This window comes from Ursus maritimus, unplaced genomic scaffold (genome assembly GCF_017311325.1).
Source record: "Ursus maritimus isolate PB19 unplaced genomic scaffold, ASM1731132v1 scaffold_1, whole genome shotgun sequence".
In the NCBI taxonomy this organism is placed as follows: Eukaryota; Metazoa; Chordata; class Mammalia; order Carnivora; family Ursidae; genus Ursus; species Ursus maritimus.
Genome location: NW_024423343.1, coordinates 89,211,079 through 89,232,378, shown reverse-complemented (window position 1 = coordinate 89,232,378; position 21,300 = coordinate 89,211,079). Strand labels below are relative to the sequence as shown.

General features: G+C 41.5%; 1 protein-coding gene across 1 annotated transcript in view; it reads left to right on the top strand.

Annotated features, from left to right (window-relative positions):
• The window catches only part of THSD7B (thrombospondin type 1 domain containing 7B), a 699,268-nt gene that overhangs the window by 300,146 nt on the left and 377,822 nt on the right, over positions 1–21,300 (top strand). Inside the window, exons 7-8 of the mRNA XM_040645418.1 lie at positions 19,038–19,229; positions 20,937–21,171. Of these exons, the coding sequence (XP_040501352.1) occupies positions 19,038–19,229; positions 20,937–21,171 (427 nt within the window). The remainder of the gene's footprint in view (positions 1–19,037; positions 19,230–20,936; positions 21,172–21,300) is intronic.

Sequence of the window (21,300 nt, the reverse complement as noted above, 5' to 3'; positions counted from 1 at the left end):
AGGAATGTAATTCAAACGAAAAGAAGAGTGATGTACCAACTCGAGAAAAAGGCAAACTTATCTTGCCTATCTTATACTTTATTCAAAGGCAAGCTTCCCAGAGGCCTGAGCTTAAAAATTTGTTGGGATGAAAATAGTTCGCCATGGTCTGTAGCTTTCAATATGTTACTATCACAATTATATCATAATAACTATTATATTAGCTATTATGTTGTAGGTTCCCAGCTCAGGGATTTGCATATATCAGCTGATTTTTTTTACATTAACTGAGGAAAATAGGAGTAATATGAAAAAGATACTGTTATAGTGATGTGTTATACTCACAGTCACCCATGAACTAGAAGTTCTCATTGTAAAGGTGAGGACACCGAGGCACAGAGAAGTTAAGTATTGGCAAATAAGTGGGAGAGGTAGGATCTGAACCCAGGCAGTTTTGCTCCAGAGTCCATTATGATATACTGCTTCTCAGTTAATGTTGGGGTTGAGAACCTGACTTTTGGTAATTGTTTCCCAATTAGTGCTTAATGTCTCCATATGGACCTATCATAGGTTATCTATGAGGAGTACAGTTTGGGGTGCTTTCTACAAAAGCATAAGATATAATTTATACCTTAAATAGACTAAACATCTTTCCCTCTACTCCTTTTTTTAATTAATTTATTATTTTTATTACTTCTCATTCATTCCTTCATCCAGAATTTATTGAGACTTACTTGTGCTTTGACATTGTGTCAGATATTTGAGGCAATGTTATAAAATACTAAGTCCCATCTTCAACGACTGGGTATTACACTCTTTGGGTACTGCATAAATGTTGTTTTAGCCAGAAGCTAATGTCCATCGCATTACAGTTTATTATAATGCTGGACTCTCAATTATATCAGTAAATATTTGCCATGGAAAAGCTGTGCTTTAGCACCAAATGTGAAAAACTAAGGCAACTGGGCATGCTGGTTGGAGAAGTCACAATATCCAGTTATGAAATTTTAGGTCCTAATATGTGAATTTCAATTCATTTTTTGGTTTGCAGCAGGAAATCTACTCTCTGTTCCTTCTTTTTTTTTTTTTTTTTTTAAAGATTTTATTTATTCGACAGAGATAGAGACAGCCAGCGAGAGAGGGAACACAAGCAGGGGGAGTGGGAGAGGAAGAAGCAGGCTCCCAGCAGAGGAGCCCGACGTGGGGCTCGATCCCAGAACGCCGGGATCACGCCCTGAGCCGAAGGCAGACGCTTAACCGCTGTGCCACCCAGGCGCCCCCTCTCTGTTCCTTCTTGAACATTTGTCTTCTTAAAAGGAAATTGGATATGACACCAAAGTACAACCCATAAAGGAAAAGTTGACAAATTGATCTAAAATTAAAATTTCAATTAAATTTTTTTTAAAAGATTTTATTTATTTATTCGACAGAGATAGAGACAGCCAGCGAGAGAGGGAACACAAGCAGGGGGAGTGGGAGAGGAAGAAGCAGGCTCATAGCGGAGAAGCCTGATGCGGGGCTCGATCCCATAACGCCGGGATCACGCCCTGAGCCGAAGGCAAACGCTTAACCGCTGTGCCACCCAGGCACCCCTCAATTAATTTTTTTTTTAAAAATTGCTTTGCAGAATATATTCTTAAGAAAATGAGAGCGAAAATACAAGACTATGAGAATATATTTGCATATCACAAGTCTGATAAGAACTTGTATCCAGATGTTGGTTTGCAGCCTCAGGAACTTCTGGGTATAATCTGCCCCTGTAAGCATAGGGCAGGGAGAGACCTAAGACAGAGGTAGGCTGTTCCCGATTCGTAGGTGCCACTTTTAATAAGCAAAGAGAACTTATATAGGGGCTTGTCTTGAGTGGCTGCAAAATGAGATTTCTGAACCTGCCTGCCAAAACTTAGAATTTATGTGGAGGTCTGAGTCACATATACTGTCCATGTGGTCTCACTACCACACCACTATCTCAAGACTGCCCTTGGGCTCCTGGGAGTGAAGAAGGCAAGCAGAATGCACATTGCAAGGACAAGGGAAGGGGTGAGGAGCCTCTAATTGCCTGGGTCCAGCTCACAGGTTAGCCAGCAGTTGTGACTTCTCTATGACCTCCTGCAACACTCCATCCCTATGACCAGCTCTTTCGCTGTCCCACTGTGCACCCCCCTACGCACACACAGTGTGCTCTGAGAAGTCAGCAAGGGGTTTCACTAGCATGGAGGTAGCTTCTTTGGCAACAACGTGGCTGCATTGGCAGCAGATGCCAGATGCCACAGTGATGATACAGGCACGTGCAAAAGAAAACATAGATTATGACATCGATTTTCAAAATCACTGACAACTGTTTCCACCAAGAGCCCCTTGCTCCAAACCATTGATTTATTAAGTCCTCTAGCCTGGGGCTCAGATCATTCAGGGTGTCCTCATGTGATTTAATAAAGATGATGCATTAGCATACTCCTCAGGTTGAACACACAACATTCTGTTTGGAGAATAGCACAGGTGCCTCCTTGTGAGGTAGAATAATGTCCAAGGCCATCCTGTTTGGGAGGACAGCTTTTCTCAGTAGAGGCATTTCAGTGTTCAGGAGGACAGACTTGGTTGGCTATGATGTAAGGCTCTCGGTGAATCTAGTAAGGGCTATATGTGCTGTAACATCCTCCAGGCCACGGGTGGGAGGGCAAAGAAGGCACCCATGATCAGATCAGAGAAAAACAGAATGTGCCCATCTGGCCTTGGGGAGAGGGCGGTTGGCGATTGTTAATGTGGAAAAACCGGGGTGCAGCACCTCAACCACGCAAGTGGAAGCCAGTGGTTTGTGCTACATAAGCACTGTGTCCCTTTCAGGGCTACTTAATAAGTACCTGGTGGCCATCCCAGTCAGTGCCAAACCAGCCACTATCCTTTAAGATGACAGAATGACCACATAGTTCTGGTGATATCCATCCCATGTTTCTTGCACAGTTGAGTTGGTTCTATCTAGAGTGATTTTTCTGTTCCTAACATAGGGCTACTCAAGTGTTCAGTGTCCATAACCTGGGGTAAGCCACATGAACCTGTCCCAAATCTGAGTATAGCCACCCATGGCTTCGATGATGGTGTTTTTAGGACGCTTCTGGTCAGCAGTTTGATGGGCTGCCTGTGCAGTTTGATTGACAGTAAAAGGATACCCTTGCCCACTGTTACTGATAGTGTGTGGCACAGGTTTCCCGATCAGTATTGGTGATATCAGATGAAGAGTACTAGTCCTAACTTGTTCTTCCTTAATGTGTTGCTTTAGGGCTTTCCAATCGCCTCCCTGGAGTGGCAATACCACCGTGACAATTTGGCAAGCTAGAGAAGGACAGCTGCCCACATAATCAACAGTTGTGTTGATTTTTTTGTTGGCCACATGAGTGGGTCCGCTGTAAAAAGGTATTTCTATCCGGTGCCCATCTTGTGACCAGATACCATAGGAGCAGCAGAAGTCTAAGGTCAAAAAGACAAATATTTAATAGGAACTTGTGTGGGAAGGTCTTCTTCTTCTATAAAAAATTAAACCTGTGGCCTCATCCTTAGATGTTAATGTGAAAGCAACTTTAGGAAGGTGACCCGGTTGTGCACGGCACACATGTTGGCTGGAGGAGGCAGCATTGTCAGGCATGAAGAGATGGACTGGGGGTGATAGGCCAGATCAGGCCCCTTTCCTTCTCCCCTCTTTCATGGTTCCTGTTCCATTCTAGCTATAGTGCATTTCAACAGCTCAGCGTGCAACAGGACAGTGAGATCCCAGTGGAGATTGAGTAGTTCCCCCTTACCGAGGGGTACAGAGTAACACATCCATCCCGTTCCAGATTCCTTTAGATAGCTCCTTTCTCTGGCATGATAGGTTCTACTGGTTGATCATTCAAATGTATTAAATATTGAGACAGAGCTTGGGAGAGTCTACCCAGTCAGGGTGGTATTACCTATTACTATTAATTTAATGTGTTGTTTTAATACTCCATTTTTTCTTTCTACCAACCCTGCTACTTGTAGGTTGTAGGGAAGAAAGAACCTCTATTTAATGGCATATTCTTTTGCCAAGTCTTTCATATCATGACCTTTAAAATGTGACCCCTGATCAGTGTCTGTTCAACAAGGGCATCCATACACGGTACATCCATACACGGTACTCCTAACATCCATACACATACACCACTCCTAGTGGTGGCAACCTGCTTTGCACGGTGACAAGGGAAAGCTTGGGTTAGGTCTGATGCAGTGTCCACACAAACCAGAACATATTTAGAAACTTCAGTCAGTGGGGCCGGGGCCAATATAATCAATTACCAATCCCTCCCAGTTGGGAACTCTGGTGGATGGCCCCCGACTTCTTTAGCACTGGCTTTCGACCTCATTGAGAACACACAGGGCGTGCTGTTACTTCATTAATCAAGTCTCTGTATTTCAAAAGCAGTCTGGCGTTGTGGGCAATATGCCATCCACCTGGGCACAGTGGCAGCCACTCTTTCTGTGCACCTAATCTGCTAAGGCTTGGCCCTGAGTGGAACAGCAGCTTTCTGATCGTCGGGGTGTCAGTCTCTTATGAGCTGGATAAGGAAGACGGTGAGGACTGCCTCAGGCTTCTGCAGGAGAATGCAAATGTCTTCCCCCATCTCCTGATATAAAACAAGAGTTTATACATAAAATCATCCACCCGTTGGCTTCCCGTTGTCCAAGCCATAGGGTAAATCCCTTTAGAACAGCCCACCTGCTACTGTAGAGTTCTCAGCCCCAGCTCATGAGTGTTCACGGGCCAAACTGCTCTGAGTTCAGCTCACTGGCTGCCGAGGTGTGTTCTTGTTTCCATCCAGATGGTGTCTGTGCTGGGCTGAATGGGGACCACAATCCGTGTGGACAGATTGCCTCCACTAGACCCTTCTTTATAGCGGCATCGGCGGGAATTCCCGCCACTCCCTCTCTCCATACCACAGGGTCCGCCACAGTAATAAGGACGGGGCATTTGGAGGATCTATGTTTTCTACAGGGCCTTCTAGCTCCCACACTTCTAGAGACGGTGGGCTGGTGGACCGGGTGCGCCTCTGCTGCAGGTAGGTTTGCTGCGTAGCCCAAACGGGTTTGAGCCATGGCACAGGTGGGTGGACACAACGCATTTTCAACCCACCCTTGATAGGAAGGGAAGTTCTTACCTTGATATGCTGTTCCTTCGAGAGAGGCTCTACCTGAGGAGCTCTGTACACACGGTATGGGCATAACAAGTTGTTGATCCCTTTCAGAGCTAGCACCAAAATTCTAGGGGTGTATCTCTCCTTCCATTCTCTCTGCCACAGTGCCCAACCCGTACTTTCCAGAGTCACGGACACACGTAACTCAAATGGTAGCTCCGCTTGAGGGATGCCCACAGCTCTAATCTGCTTCATTGGAGTTTTGTCTTCTCAAAAGCAGCTTGCTGTTTGGATTCCCAGCCCCTCATGTGTTCTTTCTTTACCAGGTAGTAGAAGAGATGGAGGCACTGTTTCAGGTGGGGAATAAAACTCCTCCAAAACTCTCAAATCTCTAAAAAGGCTTGCACTGACTCGCATTTTTAGAGCTTTGATTAACTTGCATTTTATCAGTCACAACTTCCGGGACAACATGCACCACATGATTTCCAGAAACTTTATGGTGCTTCCTGGGTCTTGAATTTCAGTGGGTTCACCATCCATCCACTCCCTCACAGATACTCCAGCAGAGCCTACAGTGTGTCCTGCCACAGAGACACGTCTTCACTTGTTAACGTTATATCATCAGTGTCATGGATCTATTTTACTAATGTGGGAAGGAAAGCAGGGACAGGTCCTGGGCTACCATCCCATGACATATGGTGGGGCTGTGCAGGTAACCTTGGGAAGCACTTGAAAAGTCCACCGTTGCCCCTTTCATGTGGAGGTAAATTGATCTTGGGTATATTGGAAAAGGCATTTGCTAAGCCCAGCCCAGCACAGAGCACTCCTATGACCCTGGCAAAGGGATCTCAAATAGTGGGAGTGGTGGGCACAGCTGCATGGATAGGGGACATTACCTTGTTCGATTCTTGGTAGTCTGAGAAAAAAACCTTGGTAGTTTTTTACCAGCCATACTGGGCTGTTGAAAGAAGTATGGACAGGACGTACAACAATCATTCAGTGCAGTTCTTGGATAGTTTCTCCGATCTCCTTGTACCCCCCAGCAATTTATATTGTGTGACAGTTACCACTGTCTGTGGGGTGGCAGGCTTACTGGCTGCCTGTTGGCATTTCCTCCTTACACTGGTTTGATCACTCTAACCCTGGAGATGGAATTCACTGATAGAGGTTTGCAGAGTTTGACCTTGTAAGATATCAGTGCCCAATATATTCTCTGGTATTGGAGAGATAAAAACCTCATACGGTGGGCGGTGGGTGAGTTGAGAGAATGTCCAATTTGCATATCAAAGGACCTTCCTGACTGTAACTTTTTGCCTCCCTATTGATGGCACCGAGGGGCCAGGAAACTTCTGAAGGTTACCATGTGTTAGAGTATATATGGCTCCTGTATCCTCCATAGTTGTCACCTTTTGTGTATTTCTGGAGGACTAGCAAATACTGAATTCTACATGAGGTCTCAGTCCCCTCCAGTGGCTCTCACCTGGAGGCAGTCTTGGTCTGCATCCTGTCCTTAGGACATGGGAGGCACTCACCCCAAATAGGACTATATCTCTGAGGCCTCTGCTGGAGCAGGCCAGGCGTCATGGGTGGTAGGGGTAGATGGGGCAGGTCTGATCTACTGTCCAGGTTTTAAGGCTTTCCACAGGCCAACCAACATAGCATTAGGTCGTCAGTCTATCTGTTTACATGAGGGTCCTGCAGCAATGAGGTCAAACCATATCTGCTTTCGGGTTATTTTTACTGAACCCTTTACAGCCAAGTGGGATAGCCTTTTGGCATTCTGAACTCCCTGTGTCTTGGGTCTTTTCTACAGTGTGCGTTCCTGGAACTTGTCACTTTCCCCCAGATCAGCAATGGATTGCTCAACCTCGTGAATGTCTTGTCTTACAACTGGGCTGAGCCTGTATATCAGTGTCTCATACCAGGTACTGGGGGCAAACTGGAGTGTCTTAGCTTTCATTTCTGTAGTGAATGTGGTCTGATCAGGATCTTCAAAGACAAGGGTGTAGGTGGCCTGTCTCATTCCCAACCCCCCAAGAATGTGCTGTACCTCCCTTATAGATTTCCCTCATTGGGCCAAGCCTCCTGCTAGGGTAGAATAATCCAGTGTATAAGGGAGTGAGTACCTTGACTCCTCCTAGTACCATGCGGGTGCTGCTGGAGGGCAGGATGTGTGGGGATGTTTTACCTCCTCTCTCTGTTTTCTGCCCTGTCTGAGAAATGCCATGGCCCTCTGTCTCCCATAGCTGCACTAACCAAGTCTGGACACTTTCCCTCGCTTGTTGTGGGAACTTGGCAGCTGTATCAACAAGGTAGGCACATATTCTCTCGTCAAGACCGTTTCCTGAGTCACGGGCTGTGCCAGCTGGGTGGCTGTCGCTGTGCTTCTGCTTTCCTTTGTATCAAGGGTCAGAGGGCATGGGACATTCCCCGGTTCGCTGTCAATTACAAAATCCTCCTCTTCATTCTCCTTTTTTCCTGGGGATTCCACTGCTTAGCATCCTAACCAGACGTTGTCACAGGTGCCCAGATCTTCATCCAAGATCTCTTGCACCCTCCTAGCGTCGCAGAAGGGCGCGCTAAGGTCTCCAGCTGATGCTCCTGCCCTCCCACCTTGTCGGCCAGCCCTGGAGCCGGCAGAGTAGTGGACGCCCATACATCCTGTATCCTCAGCTCTTTCTCCAACTCTGTAACCCGAGCTGCAGCCTCTGGGGAGTGGGGGGCATCGGTGGCCAGCCGAGCTGCCCACAGTAGAGGCCAGCCCACCGTGGCCCTTTGTTTTTCTTTGGTGCTGCAGTGCGCTGGGTGCTGTGCCTCACACAGGTGCACTAAAGCCTCACCCCTGCTGTCACAGAATAGTCCACAAGCATCTAAGAGATGGGCCACTCCTCCCTACTTAGATGTCAGTGGGCAAATCAGGATTGTTCCCATGGATTCCACTTCCTAAGGCCCATTTCTTCTGTCTTCTCATCACTTATTAGTACATTCTCCTTGGGTAATTTCTGAGTGCAATCTGAAACTGCTCCCCATTCCCAGAAAACAGAGAGAGGCTGAAGAAGGAAAGAGGCTGCTCCAGATTGGCAGGCGGCAGGTTTAATGAGTGAGGGAACTTACATACAAGGCTTGTCTTGGGCAGTTACAAGATGAGTAGATTTATACACCTGCCTGCCAGATCTTGGAAGTTTATATAGAGGCCTTCAATGGATTCAGTCATGTATTCAGTCCAGATGGTCTCAATACCACATCAGTATCTCAAGGCCTTGTTTTCGGGGCAGCATCTGGGAGAGGGGAAGGCAAGGGGAATGCATATTCCAAGGACAAGGGAAGGAGTGAGGAGCCTCTGATTGCATGGGTCCAGCTCACTGGTCGACCAGTGGTCACATCCTCTCAATACCAGCTTTTATAAAGAACTCTCAAAACCTAACAATATGAAAACAAACAACCTGTTTCTGTCAGCTTTGGTGGCTATAGCAGAACCAGACTAGGTGGCTTAAACGATGGACATTTATTTCTCACAGTTCTGGAAGTCCAAGATCAAGATGCCTGCATATCTGGTATCCGGTGAGCACCCGCTCCTTGGCTTATAGACAGACACCTTCTTACCATGTGCTCTTTCTTTTTCTTCTTGTAAGGACACTAATCTTATCATGAGGGTCCCACTGTCATGAAAATCTAAGCTTAATTTTCTCTTAAAGGCCCCACTTCCAATACCATCACATTGTGGGCTCAGGATATGAATTTTGAAGGAACACAAACATTTAGTTTACAGCACAACCCAATTACAAAATGATGCAAAGATTTGAATACATGTTTTACCAATGACAATATAGAGATGACAAACGAGCACACGAAAAGATGTTCACCATCATTAGTCATTAAGAAAATGCAAATCAACACATCAGTGTAATCTCACTGTGCCCCTATATGAATGATGAAAACTAAACAAACACCAAAAATATGGTCCTATCAAACATTGGTCAGGAGTCAGAGCAACTAGACTCTCCATACATGGTTGGGAAGGCAAAATGGTACGGCTGTTTTGGAAAATAGCTTGGCAGTTGCTTATAAAATCTATACTTACGTATTACCCAGTGTTACAATGAATGCCTAATTATTTATGCCCCCCAAAATGAAAACTTATATTCATACAAAAACCTACGTGAACCTATTCATAATAACCAAAATGTGGAAACAGCCCAAATGTCCTTCAGCAAGGGAATGGATAAACCAAATATGCTACATGCATAGAATGGAATGCTATGCAGATCATAAACAAACAAACAAAAAAACAAATAAATTCTTGATACATGCAGCAACATGGTTGCCCCTCAAATGCACTTTGTTACAAAGACTACGTGCTGTGTAATTCCATTTTTTATGACAAAAGCAAAACTATAGAGACAAAGAACAGATCAGTGGTTTCCAGGGATGAGGATTGCCAAGGGCAGAGTGACCCCAGAGGGGTAGCACAAAGATCTGTTTGTGTTGATAGAACTGTTCTGTATCATGATAATGGTACTAGATACAAGGCTCTACGCATTTGCCAAAACCCATTGATCTCTACAATACAGAGGGAAATTTATTGTATGTGAATTTAAAAGTTTGTGGCTAATGGTAAATAATGAAAAAAAAAACCACATTGGCAACTTTTCTCAAGTATTGTAACGAAGTTCATGTTCCTTGACTTTGTTTTTCCATTCTTAAAATTTATTCTTAGGAAATCAATCAATGTTATGGTCAAGAATATTCTTTGCAGTGTTATTTGTCACAGAGAAATTGAAAACATCTTAATTGTGCAACAATAATGAGGTAGCTAAATAAATTATATTTCTTGTTTACAGGCATTCAAATTATGTTTCTGAAGGTTAATTATATAGAAAGAAATGATCATTCTTTACTGCTCTCTTATCAGTTCACTCTATTGACTTACCCAGCTTAACTTAAAAAATACTGATTTTCAAATGTTTGCAAACTTTTAGACAACTTGAAGTAGTTTCTAAAGGTACACCACATATTCAAGCTGGTCCAGATCCTTTTCTGAATAGTGAGGTATATAAATAGACAGGTAGATAGATGAAATGAATAATATTGTTTCTGCCTTTATACTCATTTCAGTTCCTCTTTTATTTTTCTGGCTAAGACAAAATTAGGATGGAGAATAGAGATAGTATCTTTGATCCAAATCATTTTTCTATTTGGGATATCCTTTATCCCCATTTTCACCAATAATAAAAAGCCACATTATATATAAATGGTTCTTTGCAATTTCCAAAGTATTATTTTACATTAGCCTCTTTGATCTTTCACCAGACCGAATAATATAATCAGGGATGATAGCATTGCCCCTCCTACCACTTACATAAGGCATCTGAAGCCATAAAAAAGCCTAACAGTTTTCGAGGGCCACATTTTGGTTAGGTGTTTAAGGCAGAACTCAAATCCAGATGTCACAACTCATCAAATATTCTGTTCTTTATAAATCACTGTTTATTTCCTTCAAGATTTTCCCTTTTGAAGAAGCATGTCCTACATTACATATTCCATATTATCATTCTGGATTCATCTTTTAAAAAATATAAAGAATCTCTATTAAATTCTCATGACAAACAGAGTTTCCATACTAAATGGATGTCATCAGATTGTGTTTTGGGATGTAACAGTGTGCCTTTTTTTTTCATTGTGGACAAGACCCATCCCCCCCACACCCTGATTTCTGAGCTATGCACTGTGTCCAAAAGATCTAGATTATTATACCTTAAATGAAAAGATAGTATAAGTCAGTGCCCCAAAATGGCACTTGTGAAACTCTTTTCATGAGACAATAATCTTGAAAACCAGGATTCATATGCAAGAGCCGGGCATATGGGAGAAAAGTGTTTTGTAAATTCCAAATAGCTCCCTGTAGATATCAAGATGGGCCAACGAACTCCATAGAGCTTTAACATCAGCCGGAATTCTACATTGGCCCATTTCCTGGGCAGAAAGGAGGAGCCTAGGGAGGATATCAAGAGAAGGTACATAGATGAGTTTCCCCGGCCCCTCTCTTCTCTTGAAAATGAAATATTGGGCTGTGAAAATGAAAACTGTGGATGCATCAGGTAGGTTAAAGGGAAAGCAAAAGCAAAGGGACCGTTTCCTTGTTTGACACTTGGGGAAGCAGCTGTGCACACAGGGTTCCCTGCACCCCACATATAGGAATGGGGCTGCAATAGTGAGACAATGGTGTACTGTGTTTAGGCACAGAATGGACACCAGAGCTAGCCACTTACCACCCTCCCAATCTGGTCTCTCTGGGCCTATTTAGGACATGGGGGCCCCAGTGTGGGATGTGGAAGTGTTGACTGCCCCAGGAAACTGGAAAGAGCTTGAAGTCACATCTAGGTGAGTATGAAGTATGTGGGCTAGAAAATCAGAAGCTATGTCAGAGACCCTAGAAATTAGCAGTAGGGCAGGTGCATCTGTAGAAACTAGGTGCCAATATACAGAGACCCAGTCAATGGGAGTATTTCAGTAGGAACTTTAAATGGATATATTTATGTTTCCTCATCCCTTCCCAACTCCTGTCTGTCTTCAACTACCAACCAGAAATTGGGGCTTGTGAGCAAATTGATGTCATCTTTAGGAAAAAAAAAAAAACCCAAAAAACATTATTTTCCAAGATCCAATTTTGGTAGATGTCAAAAACAGTACTATATAGAAATTGTTTTCCCATACCTAAGATGTAATGAGTAATTTTCAAACCCTTTACACACACACATGAAATACTGGTTACTTTCTCCTGGAACATGTGACTAAGCCCAAGGAAATGTGACATTTCAACTCTAAGACATGTTGTTAGATTTTAGTTTGTTTTTTGTTTTTTATTTGAGCAGTTTTAGTTTGTTTCTAGTGTTTCTGCTCTTTCGCATTTTCTCTCACCCTGAGTAACACTTAGTACAGCGCTCATGACCTAAAGGTATTGTAATCCTCTACGCTTGGCGGACTCCTCCGGACAGGCCTTGTGCAGCCACGTACGGAAATTGTCCTGACAGTGAGTAGAAGATCAGTATCAATAAAGCGTCATGTTTAAGAGATGGGCTCTAGAGCAAGGTTGCCCAGGTCCAAACTCAGGCTCTACTGTTTTACTTGTGTTTGTCCTCGGACAGGTTGTTTGACTTCTCCAAGACTCAATGTTGCCGTGTCTGTGATGAGCATAAGGACAGTTCTTAACTCATAGTATTGTTGTGACATTTAAAGGAGCTGATATGTATAATTCACTTAGAGTAATAACTGACCTCTACTACATACGGTGCATGAGTTTACTGTTATTAATGCTTTGAGGATTACATGAGAAAATAACTACATGTAAAATGTGATATTGAGCTGGGCACATTCTAAGCGATCAAAGTGTGAGCTGCTCTGATGATGTTAGTATATGCTGGGGAACTTCGTATAGCTGCTCGCTTAGACAGCCTTCTGACAAACACCTCCCCTGCCATGTAGATGAAATTTCAGCTAACTTTTGGCTTCTATAAACATATTTACCTTGGAAATATTGTCTTCTTATTTTTAGCTGTTATTATTTCTTACCAGTTCTTTTGAGTCCCCCCGCCCCATTCATCTTGGCCTTTGCTCTTATGTTCTCTTTCTTTCTCTTTTATTTGCTATTAGAGTTTTATTGTTTCTTTTTAACTTTGTGAGTATCCTATGGTGATTATTATATATTTTGTTTCAGCTTGTGTTTGTGTCATTTATCTAACCATACACTGTACTGTTTTTGTTGTCCCTGCTTTCCTCTTCCTATCCAGTGTTGCGTTCTGTCTTACTCTACCATCCTTCCATTCTGAGCTTTTCTCCATCCGCTTATCATTTCCATTTTTGCAGAGGATTGCCGTATTCTGCCCCACCCATGATGCAATACCCAGATGATCAAGGTGCCCACCCCTTTGGGCTTATTCTTTCTAATACTAAATTTATTGGCTAGCTGACAATGGATTGGGTAGTATCCCTTCTTCACATTTTGGCATCAGCCAGAAGTAATGTGATGAGGAGTACACATGTAAGGTAGGAGCCAGGAAACAGCATCATAGATAAGAACATAGTTTGTAATGTCTAACAGATATGATTTCCAGTTCCAGTTCAGACACTTACGACATGACTTTGAGCAGGGTTTTTTTTTTTTTTTAAACTTCCTGTGTCTCAGGTTTAACAGTGGTACCCAACTAATGATGTTCCTCTGAATATTCAGTAAACCCCTACATTAATGTGGTTAGCACAGAGTATAATACCTCTATGCTTTCTCAAATATCAGATGCTGATGTTATTTTATGGCAGTTGCTGTTGTTTTTATTATTAGGACCCTGATAATACCTAATATCGGGTTTCTTCATCTTCCTATATGTATCAGCTAGGTACACAGATAGGTTTCAAATTGTGAAAGGTGGAAGCAGAAACAGTCATTGTATTACTGGCATTGTGTTGTTGCACACAGATTCTGCTTAGCCCTTAGCTTTTGTTTTATCTTTTATTGGTTTGAAATAGAAACATTTCCTTAGCTGATTAGGGTTTCAGTCCAGAAGTGGCCAGCGGCTGCTTACCTTTAAGAAATTAACACTTAAATTTAAAAATGAAATTAAGTGCGTATCAATTCCAGTAAATTTGCCATGTATTATCTGTTGACATCTTACTCAGCTGTCAGCAAGCATTTAATCAACATTTATTGGCATTCTTTTCTGAGACTTAAATAGGGCATAAAATTTTATGACATGTATAGTATTTTCAATAACTGTTTCATTATTTTCCACAGATAGTATAATAATATACAAGAGAAAATATCAATAAAGTACTCAGAGTGCATTATTTGGGGGGAGAGCAAGGTAATTTGAAGTTTGTATAATGGTGGTCTTGGTCTTGGTCTACTTTCTGAATTATACTGTAGATTTGTGAGTAGCTGGGTTTCTCTTTTCTTCCTCCATTTTGTTTATAATCCTTTCTCTTCTTGTACACATAAGTCAGAAAATTAAGAATTATAGTTGTTCCTTCTACTGTTGTAAAAGATAGATAGGGGCACCTGGGTGGCTCAGTCAGTTAAGCGTCCGACTTGATTTTGGCTCAGGTCATGATCTCAGGGTCGTGAGATCAAGCCCCTACACTCAGCGTGGAGTCTGCTTGAGATTCTCTCTCTCCCTCTGCCCCTCCCCCCACTCATGCTTTCTCGCACTCTCTTTTTCTCCCTCTCTCTAAAAGAAATAGATAAATCTTAAATAGATAGATGGTACTTCCCAATATTAAATTCTAATTCCTTAGAGGTCACAAAACAAAGAATGTTACAGGATGTAGTATATAGCATAGGTATAGTTTAAATACTAATTTGCTGTAGAAAGCCCTAACTCTGATAGCTTATTAGCATTAAATTTAGATGATTGCTTGACCAGTAGCCATAGTTTGCATGAGCTCTTTATACTTTAATTAGTATTTGAACTGGAAAAAGAAACATGTTTAGGAAATTGTGAGTATGTATTCATATGCTCAGGAATCTTTCTTTCATCTAAGTACTTTTGCTTTTATCTGGGAATGGGAAGACAGAAGGACAGTAGTGTGAACTATGGCCAAGACCTCGTCATCTGGCCATCTATGCCACAGTCCCCAGAATCACAGACAAACCTGAGTGATGAATATGACCCTGTAAATTTACTCCTGGGCATATACTGAAAATAACTGAGAACAAGTAAGCAAACAAGTACATATACAAGCATGTTCATAGAAGCACTATTCACAATAGCCAAAAGGTGTCCATCAACAGATGAATGGATAAATGAATTGTGGTATATACATACAATGGAATATTATTCCATCATAAAACGGAATAAAGTAGTGTATCGTACAACACGAATGAGTCTGCAAAGTATTATGGTAAGTGAAAAAAGCCAGACACAAAAGATCAGAAGTTGTATAATTCCATTGATATGGAATTCTCAAAAGAGATAAATCTGTAGAGACAGAGCATAACGTGGCACCTGCCAGAGTCTGAGGAGAGGGGGTAATGGGGAGAAAATGCTTAATGGGTAAAGGGTGATGGAAATGTTTTGAAACTGGATAGAGGTGGCGGTTGCACAGCACTGTGGTTTACTAGATGTTACTGAAGTGTTTACTCTAAAATGGTTAATTTTATATAATGTGAATTTCACCATGTTAAATTATTTTTAAAAGGAGTGACCACGTTGAAGCAGCATCATACCCCATATTCTCAGAGTCACAATTGGTTTAAATAAGTCTACTCCATGAGGAGAGAATGTGGAGTTTGTCATTATTGATCCTAGGGAGGCTGATGAGGGCTGGAAGCAATTTCACAGTCTTCTTGAAAGATGAATTCAATTTCCCTTCTAAATATATTCTATTTTATTATGACATTAGATTATCAGAGCTTGCGAAAATCACTATTAATGGCTAAGTTTCTGTCCCATGTGTCACTTTATTTTCCATGCTTGCCTGAGATTTCAGTTGGTCTCATTGATCCATCCGAGAAAATGAAAACAGGAAAGTATAAATGCTCTTCTTTTGAGATAGATTCTCTCTGTACAATGGGGAGATAATTACACTGATGTGGATTGGTAGATGAGGTTATTCAGGCTCAAGTGCTCTTTATTTTTGACTCTTAAATGGTTTAGATTCACCAGCCATATAAATAAAATGATCTGGATAATTATAAGTAGTTTTTATAGGTTATGTGAACCAGCCTGTGAAGCTGTTGGTGGTTATTTGTACACATACATGAGTGGCAAAGCAAGTGCTTTCCATAGCTCTCGCATGAATCTCTAGATTTTTCAGGTGAAGAAGGCCATTAGGTTTTTGTGGCATACACCTTTGCAAACAACAATTTTTTTTAAAGCTTTGCGTATATTGAGAGCCCTCCATATGCTAGATGTCTTGCTGTGTATGTTGCATAAATGATTTATAATCCTTAGACTGTCCCTGAAAGGTGTTGTTATTTCTTTATTACAGATGAAATAACTGAGGTTCAAAGAAGTTAAGTGACATACAAGGGGATAAGTGGTGCTAGGATACCCCCCACTTTTTTTACTATTTGTTTTGTTTTGTTTTTTAGGATTCACCTGTAGACACTTCACTGTATACAGCTAGAACACTTTGTAACCAGGATCCCATTGTGCAGCTCACTCACAAATTACAGAGCCTGCTTATGACTAGTGGTTTGGTTTCCCTAAAGAAAATCTCATCTATTTGCTCACCCATGTGAATTAGCCTGTATAGACAAGCTATCAAAATGTTGGTGGGAATATTGACATTTAACTGCACTGAGGAAATGGGTATATCAGTTTCTATGAAAGCTTAGGTTTTAAAAAGTTTTCAAGCTCCTGACATGAATAGTGAGGGTGCTGAATGATGACTGGGGAGGATGCCAAATTCGGGTCATGGCAAACCTGAGTAACTGGGAATTTAAGGAAGGCAGAAATCTGACAGAAGTTGTGTGTCTAAGTCATTCAGAATTTGATGTCAGATCACTCTTCCAACATGGGTTTTCTCTTCTCTTCCTGCAGCTTCCCTATTTCTTCTAAATACATGGTATTTTCCTACCACTCTACTTTTGCTGATACTTTCATTGCCTGAAATACCCTCTTTCATTGCCACCGAGTTTGTACCTTTCTGTCTTTCCCTGTGGAAGGCCTCCTGCTATCACGCTAGACCCCAGAGGACCTTCTCTTCCCTGAGCTACCACAGTATTTTCTTTTGAAACACACCAGTGGAACTTGGCATTTACTTTTGGATTGAGTTTTCTTTGTATATGTTTATAGCTCATCTCTGTTATGAATCATGACTCGAGGGGGGTAAATAATAGTATCGTCACCAGTTTCTGCCCCATCATATGCCTTGGACATAGTACACGCTCATGAAATAGAACTTGATAATTGGATAACTCTTGAAGGCAGGGTTTTCTAAAAACACATTCATAAAAATACCACTTTTAGGAGATATTCTTCTCAAAAAAAGATGGTCATTGGTCAAATAAAGCTGAAAAACACTACCCACCATTTCCAACCTACGGAATTTACACTGTATATTGATATTTTTTTCAGTAGTGAGACCAAGTTTACAATTTGACTCAGTATTCACAGCTTTCTCCCACTTTTTTTGTAAGAGTCCTACTAATAATATTATTCCTCAAAAATGTCCTTTGCAAGACACTGCTTTAAAGTGCTTTGTATACAAATTATGTTAATAATATTCACAAATGTGGAAATTAACTTTTGATTAGATGTAGGTTGGGCATTTGTTTGGTCTCCTTGCTTCTGTCTTTGGGAAAGCACTAGCCCTCAGCTGTGCTGGTGTGTGTGTAGGGGGCAGACAGAGAGTATCTGTGTGCATGTGTATATGTGTGTAACATACAGTGGGGACTCAACCTGAAAATAAATTAAGACTGAAAAGAGAATGGTTGGAACGGGTCTTTCAGCTTGATTATCTGCTAGAATCTCTATTACTTCTCATAATATGCTTGAAAAGTTTTATTTGTACCTCAGGGGCAATGATCCTGGCCTCATTTACAAATATGAATGCAGATATTAACAGTGTACTGTCTTCTCCTCCGGGCAGTCTTGCTCACTGTCGGCTGGTTTTATTTACTTCCTCAGCAAAGGAATATCCATCTCCTTGGAATTAGACACAATGTGGTTAATGGGAAAAGCAGAAGCTTTGGAGTCCGAAAGTTTTAATTTGATTCCCAACTCAGTCCTGTGTGACCCTGAGCAAGTTTTCCTTCCAGAACCACTGACTCCTCGTCTATAAAACAGAATGGGTTACACCTGCCTCTAAGAGCTTCTTACGAGGACACCACCAGGCACAAAGGAGATGCCCCATAAACAGTAGTCCCTTTTGTAGTTATTCTTTGTGTCAAGCAGATTATGACAGGAGAATTCCACGGGTGTAAAGTCACACAGACAGAACTGCCTCTTTCACATTCCGTGTTGTTACTTCAAACTATATATGACATCATTATTCTTCTGTTTTTATGAGGGCAAATAGTAAGAGTTGAACTGTTATCTAGAAAGAGTAACACTAGAATTATAAGAATAGTGAGTAAATAACCTGAAAGAGGATTTTTAAAATTATTATAATTATTTGGGATATAGAAAAGTAACTTAGAAATGATCCCCTTAGTCTTAACATCTATTCATTGGAAAAAAACAAAACAAAACGAAACCAACTACCCCCCATTTTTTTTTATATATGTAATTGTTTTGGTGTGAGTGATTCATCAGATCATTCAGAGGGGTGATAGTAAATGTATTAGGGAAAATTTCAGACGGGCTTTCAACTTTTGTGTCAACATTATATAATTTTAACTACAAGTCCCTTTCCTTTGTGGTTTGGGATTATTTACCACTAGGTACGAACAGAACAAAAGAATCATCATGTAATAACCTTGCTTAAAGTTACATTTTTGGAGGTAAAAGCACCCAACAGGTAATTAGATTGGTATAATTATTTATAGCACAGAATAGAATTTTCAACATAAATTGAAGTTTGCAGGCCAACGGACTACTCTGGCCCCTGTTTTGCAGGAAAACATATACTTATTACACATGGTTACCAATAGCAGGTCAATCATGTCTATCCCTAGCCATCCATGGCTAAATTATTCCTGGAAGAAGCCCACTGTGTCCCTGCGATGGATGACAAATGAGAGTTTTGCTGTGGTATCTACCTTTCTAAATGCCAAATGATTTCCTGGCATTTTCTCTGGACATAAATATTATGAATTGCTGAAGAAGCCATCATTTTTCACACTTTATTGGTTTAGACACCAGGTGAAGTCTTCTCAGCTGAACTGAACTAACAGAGGAAGCAACACACCTAAATGTTCCTTGGACTGTCCTCAGTTGTGCATTTAATCAGCATCTGTCTTGATCTGGTTGATTACAGGAGAAGATGTATCAGGGAGTCTCTGCCCAGCATCCCCTCCTCCTGAAAGGATGGCTTGTGAAATTCCCTGCCGAATGGATTGTGTGCTGAGTGAGTGGACAGAGTGGTCATCCTGTTCCCAGTCTTGTTCAAATAAAAACTCAGATGGAAAACAGACCAGGTCAAGGACTATCCTGGCATTGGCTGGAGAAGGTGAGTAATAGTTAAGGGTTCAACAGTGGAGTCAATTGCCAAATTATTATTTTTTTTTTCCTAGAAGGTAATTGAGAAAGTCATATAGTAGACGTAGCCACGTACGTATAGGATAGCTCTATTGCCTGAATAAAAATTAAGTCTCATTTCCATGTATGCCTTTTCTTTTTAACCCTGTAGTTGATCTAGACTGGGTTCTATATTTCCATGAATTTTCTTAGCCCAAACCTATGTATAGGCCATGGCAATCAGATGGATGTTATTTTTCATTATACCTTTTTGGAGAAAAAAACAAAGTTTGATTGACACACATTCAGCTTCCGGTAGCTCATACATTTGGGAATATAATTGGAATATGTCTGGTAAAAAGAGCTCCAAATGAGGAATCAAGAGACACGGCTTCTTGACCAGGAACTGCCACTAACGTCGGCCTGATTTCCTGTTCTGTCATGCTGGCATGTTGTGAGAGGGAAGAAGATGAAGGCTCTGAAAATGGCTTTGAACAAGCTAAAATGTGCTATGGAAATGTAAACGCATGACATGAGAACAAATTGGAGGAGTAGCTGCTTCTCTCATTTACAGCGATGGTCTCTGTCCCCAGACGTGTGTGTCCTTTCTTTCAGGCTCTCCCTTGGCTTCGCCTGCCTATGGCTCAGTTAGAACAGCAGGGTGGTGTGGCCACTGGCTGTGAGGAGCTACTTTTGAAACAAGATTCTGTTCTGTGATCCTGAAAAATGGGGCCAGGGTCAAGATGAATGAAGATTTTCATATTCTTAAAGTGCAGTTGCTTCCCAGTCTTGTCTCTTACATTTCTGGAAGGAGAAAAAAGTCAGTAGTATTTAATGGGAAAAAAATAACAAGAATAACAAAACCAAGGTCACAAATCTTTTTGGGCATTTGGCCCACTGAATAAAACATCATAGGGTGGAAGAGTAGGAAAAAAATCAATACTTCAGATAAATGCCAGTTTTTACATGGATATAAAAATGTGAAATAAAAGACAGTAATGAAATTTGATTGTCTGACTCACCCAAGAGTGGAAGGATGCACATCTGTCTGGTCTCCTCGCCAGTGGATAATACATTGTCGGATATTATTTCAGAGTTTAAGGATGGGCTCTCTTCTGCCAAACATTAAGAGACACTTCTGGATTTCTCAAATTGCAGTGAAATGCATTGCTTGATGGAGGATGGGTGTCTTAGAATGATTCTCTGGGAAAAATAATGCTCTCTTAGGAAAAAGAGGCCAGATATAGGTGATATGTATGTAAGTGTACATGTTTGACCTGATATCCCTTCAAGGTCATGGGCTACTATACCTAACTGACTAATTTATGTAGTCATCGTGTTACTAAAATAAAAGCAAATTTCTTTGGAGTTTATCTCAGAGATACATGAGCCAAAGGTGGGAAATAGAATCTGGTCTTGTTGTTGTTGTTGTTGTTGTTGTTTTTGGTTTTGGTCTAATCAGTGTGTACTGCTGCCTATTATTTAGGAGGGAAAAGTGAAATATGTTGTCTTCAGATTATTACTCTGGACAAAAGGACCATGGCCCTAGAGTGGGCAGAATGGTACAGAGCCTCAGGCCCTTGGAATTCTATGTCCATTAAAACAGCAAAAACAATAAAAATAAGAACGACATAACCACAGCAACCTGGTAATAACAAGACCAACAACTATGTATTCTTTTTGACTTTTATCTTTGCAGGTGGAAAACCGTGTCCCCCTAGTCAGGCCCTCCAAGAATATCGTTCATGCAATGACCATTCCTGTATGCAGCTCTACTGGGAGACGTTGCCTTGGGGCCCCTGTTCTGAAGACACATTGGTAACTGCCCTTAATGCAACCATTGGCTGGACTGGAGAAGCCACCTGTGGCGTGGGCATTCAGACCCGGAGGGTCTTCTGTGTCAAGAGTCACGTGGGACAAGTGATGACCAAAAGGTATCACCAATGATTTATTGAAAGTACATATGATTATTGCATAGTTGAGTATTTTTAGTCCAAAACATTTATCAAACAATGAATATGCTTCAGTCTGTGCTGGAGGAAAAGAACTTTGTTTCGTTTGAC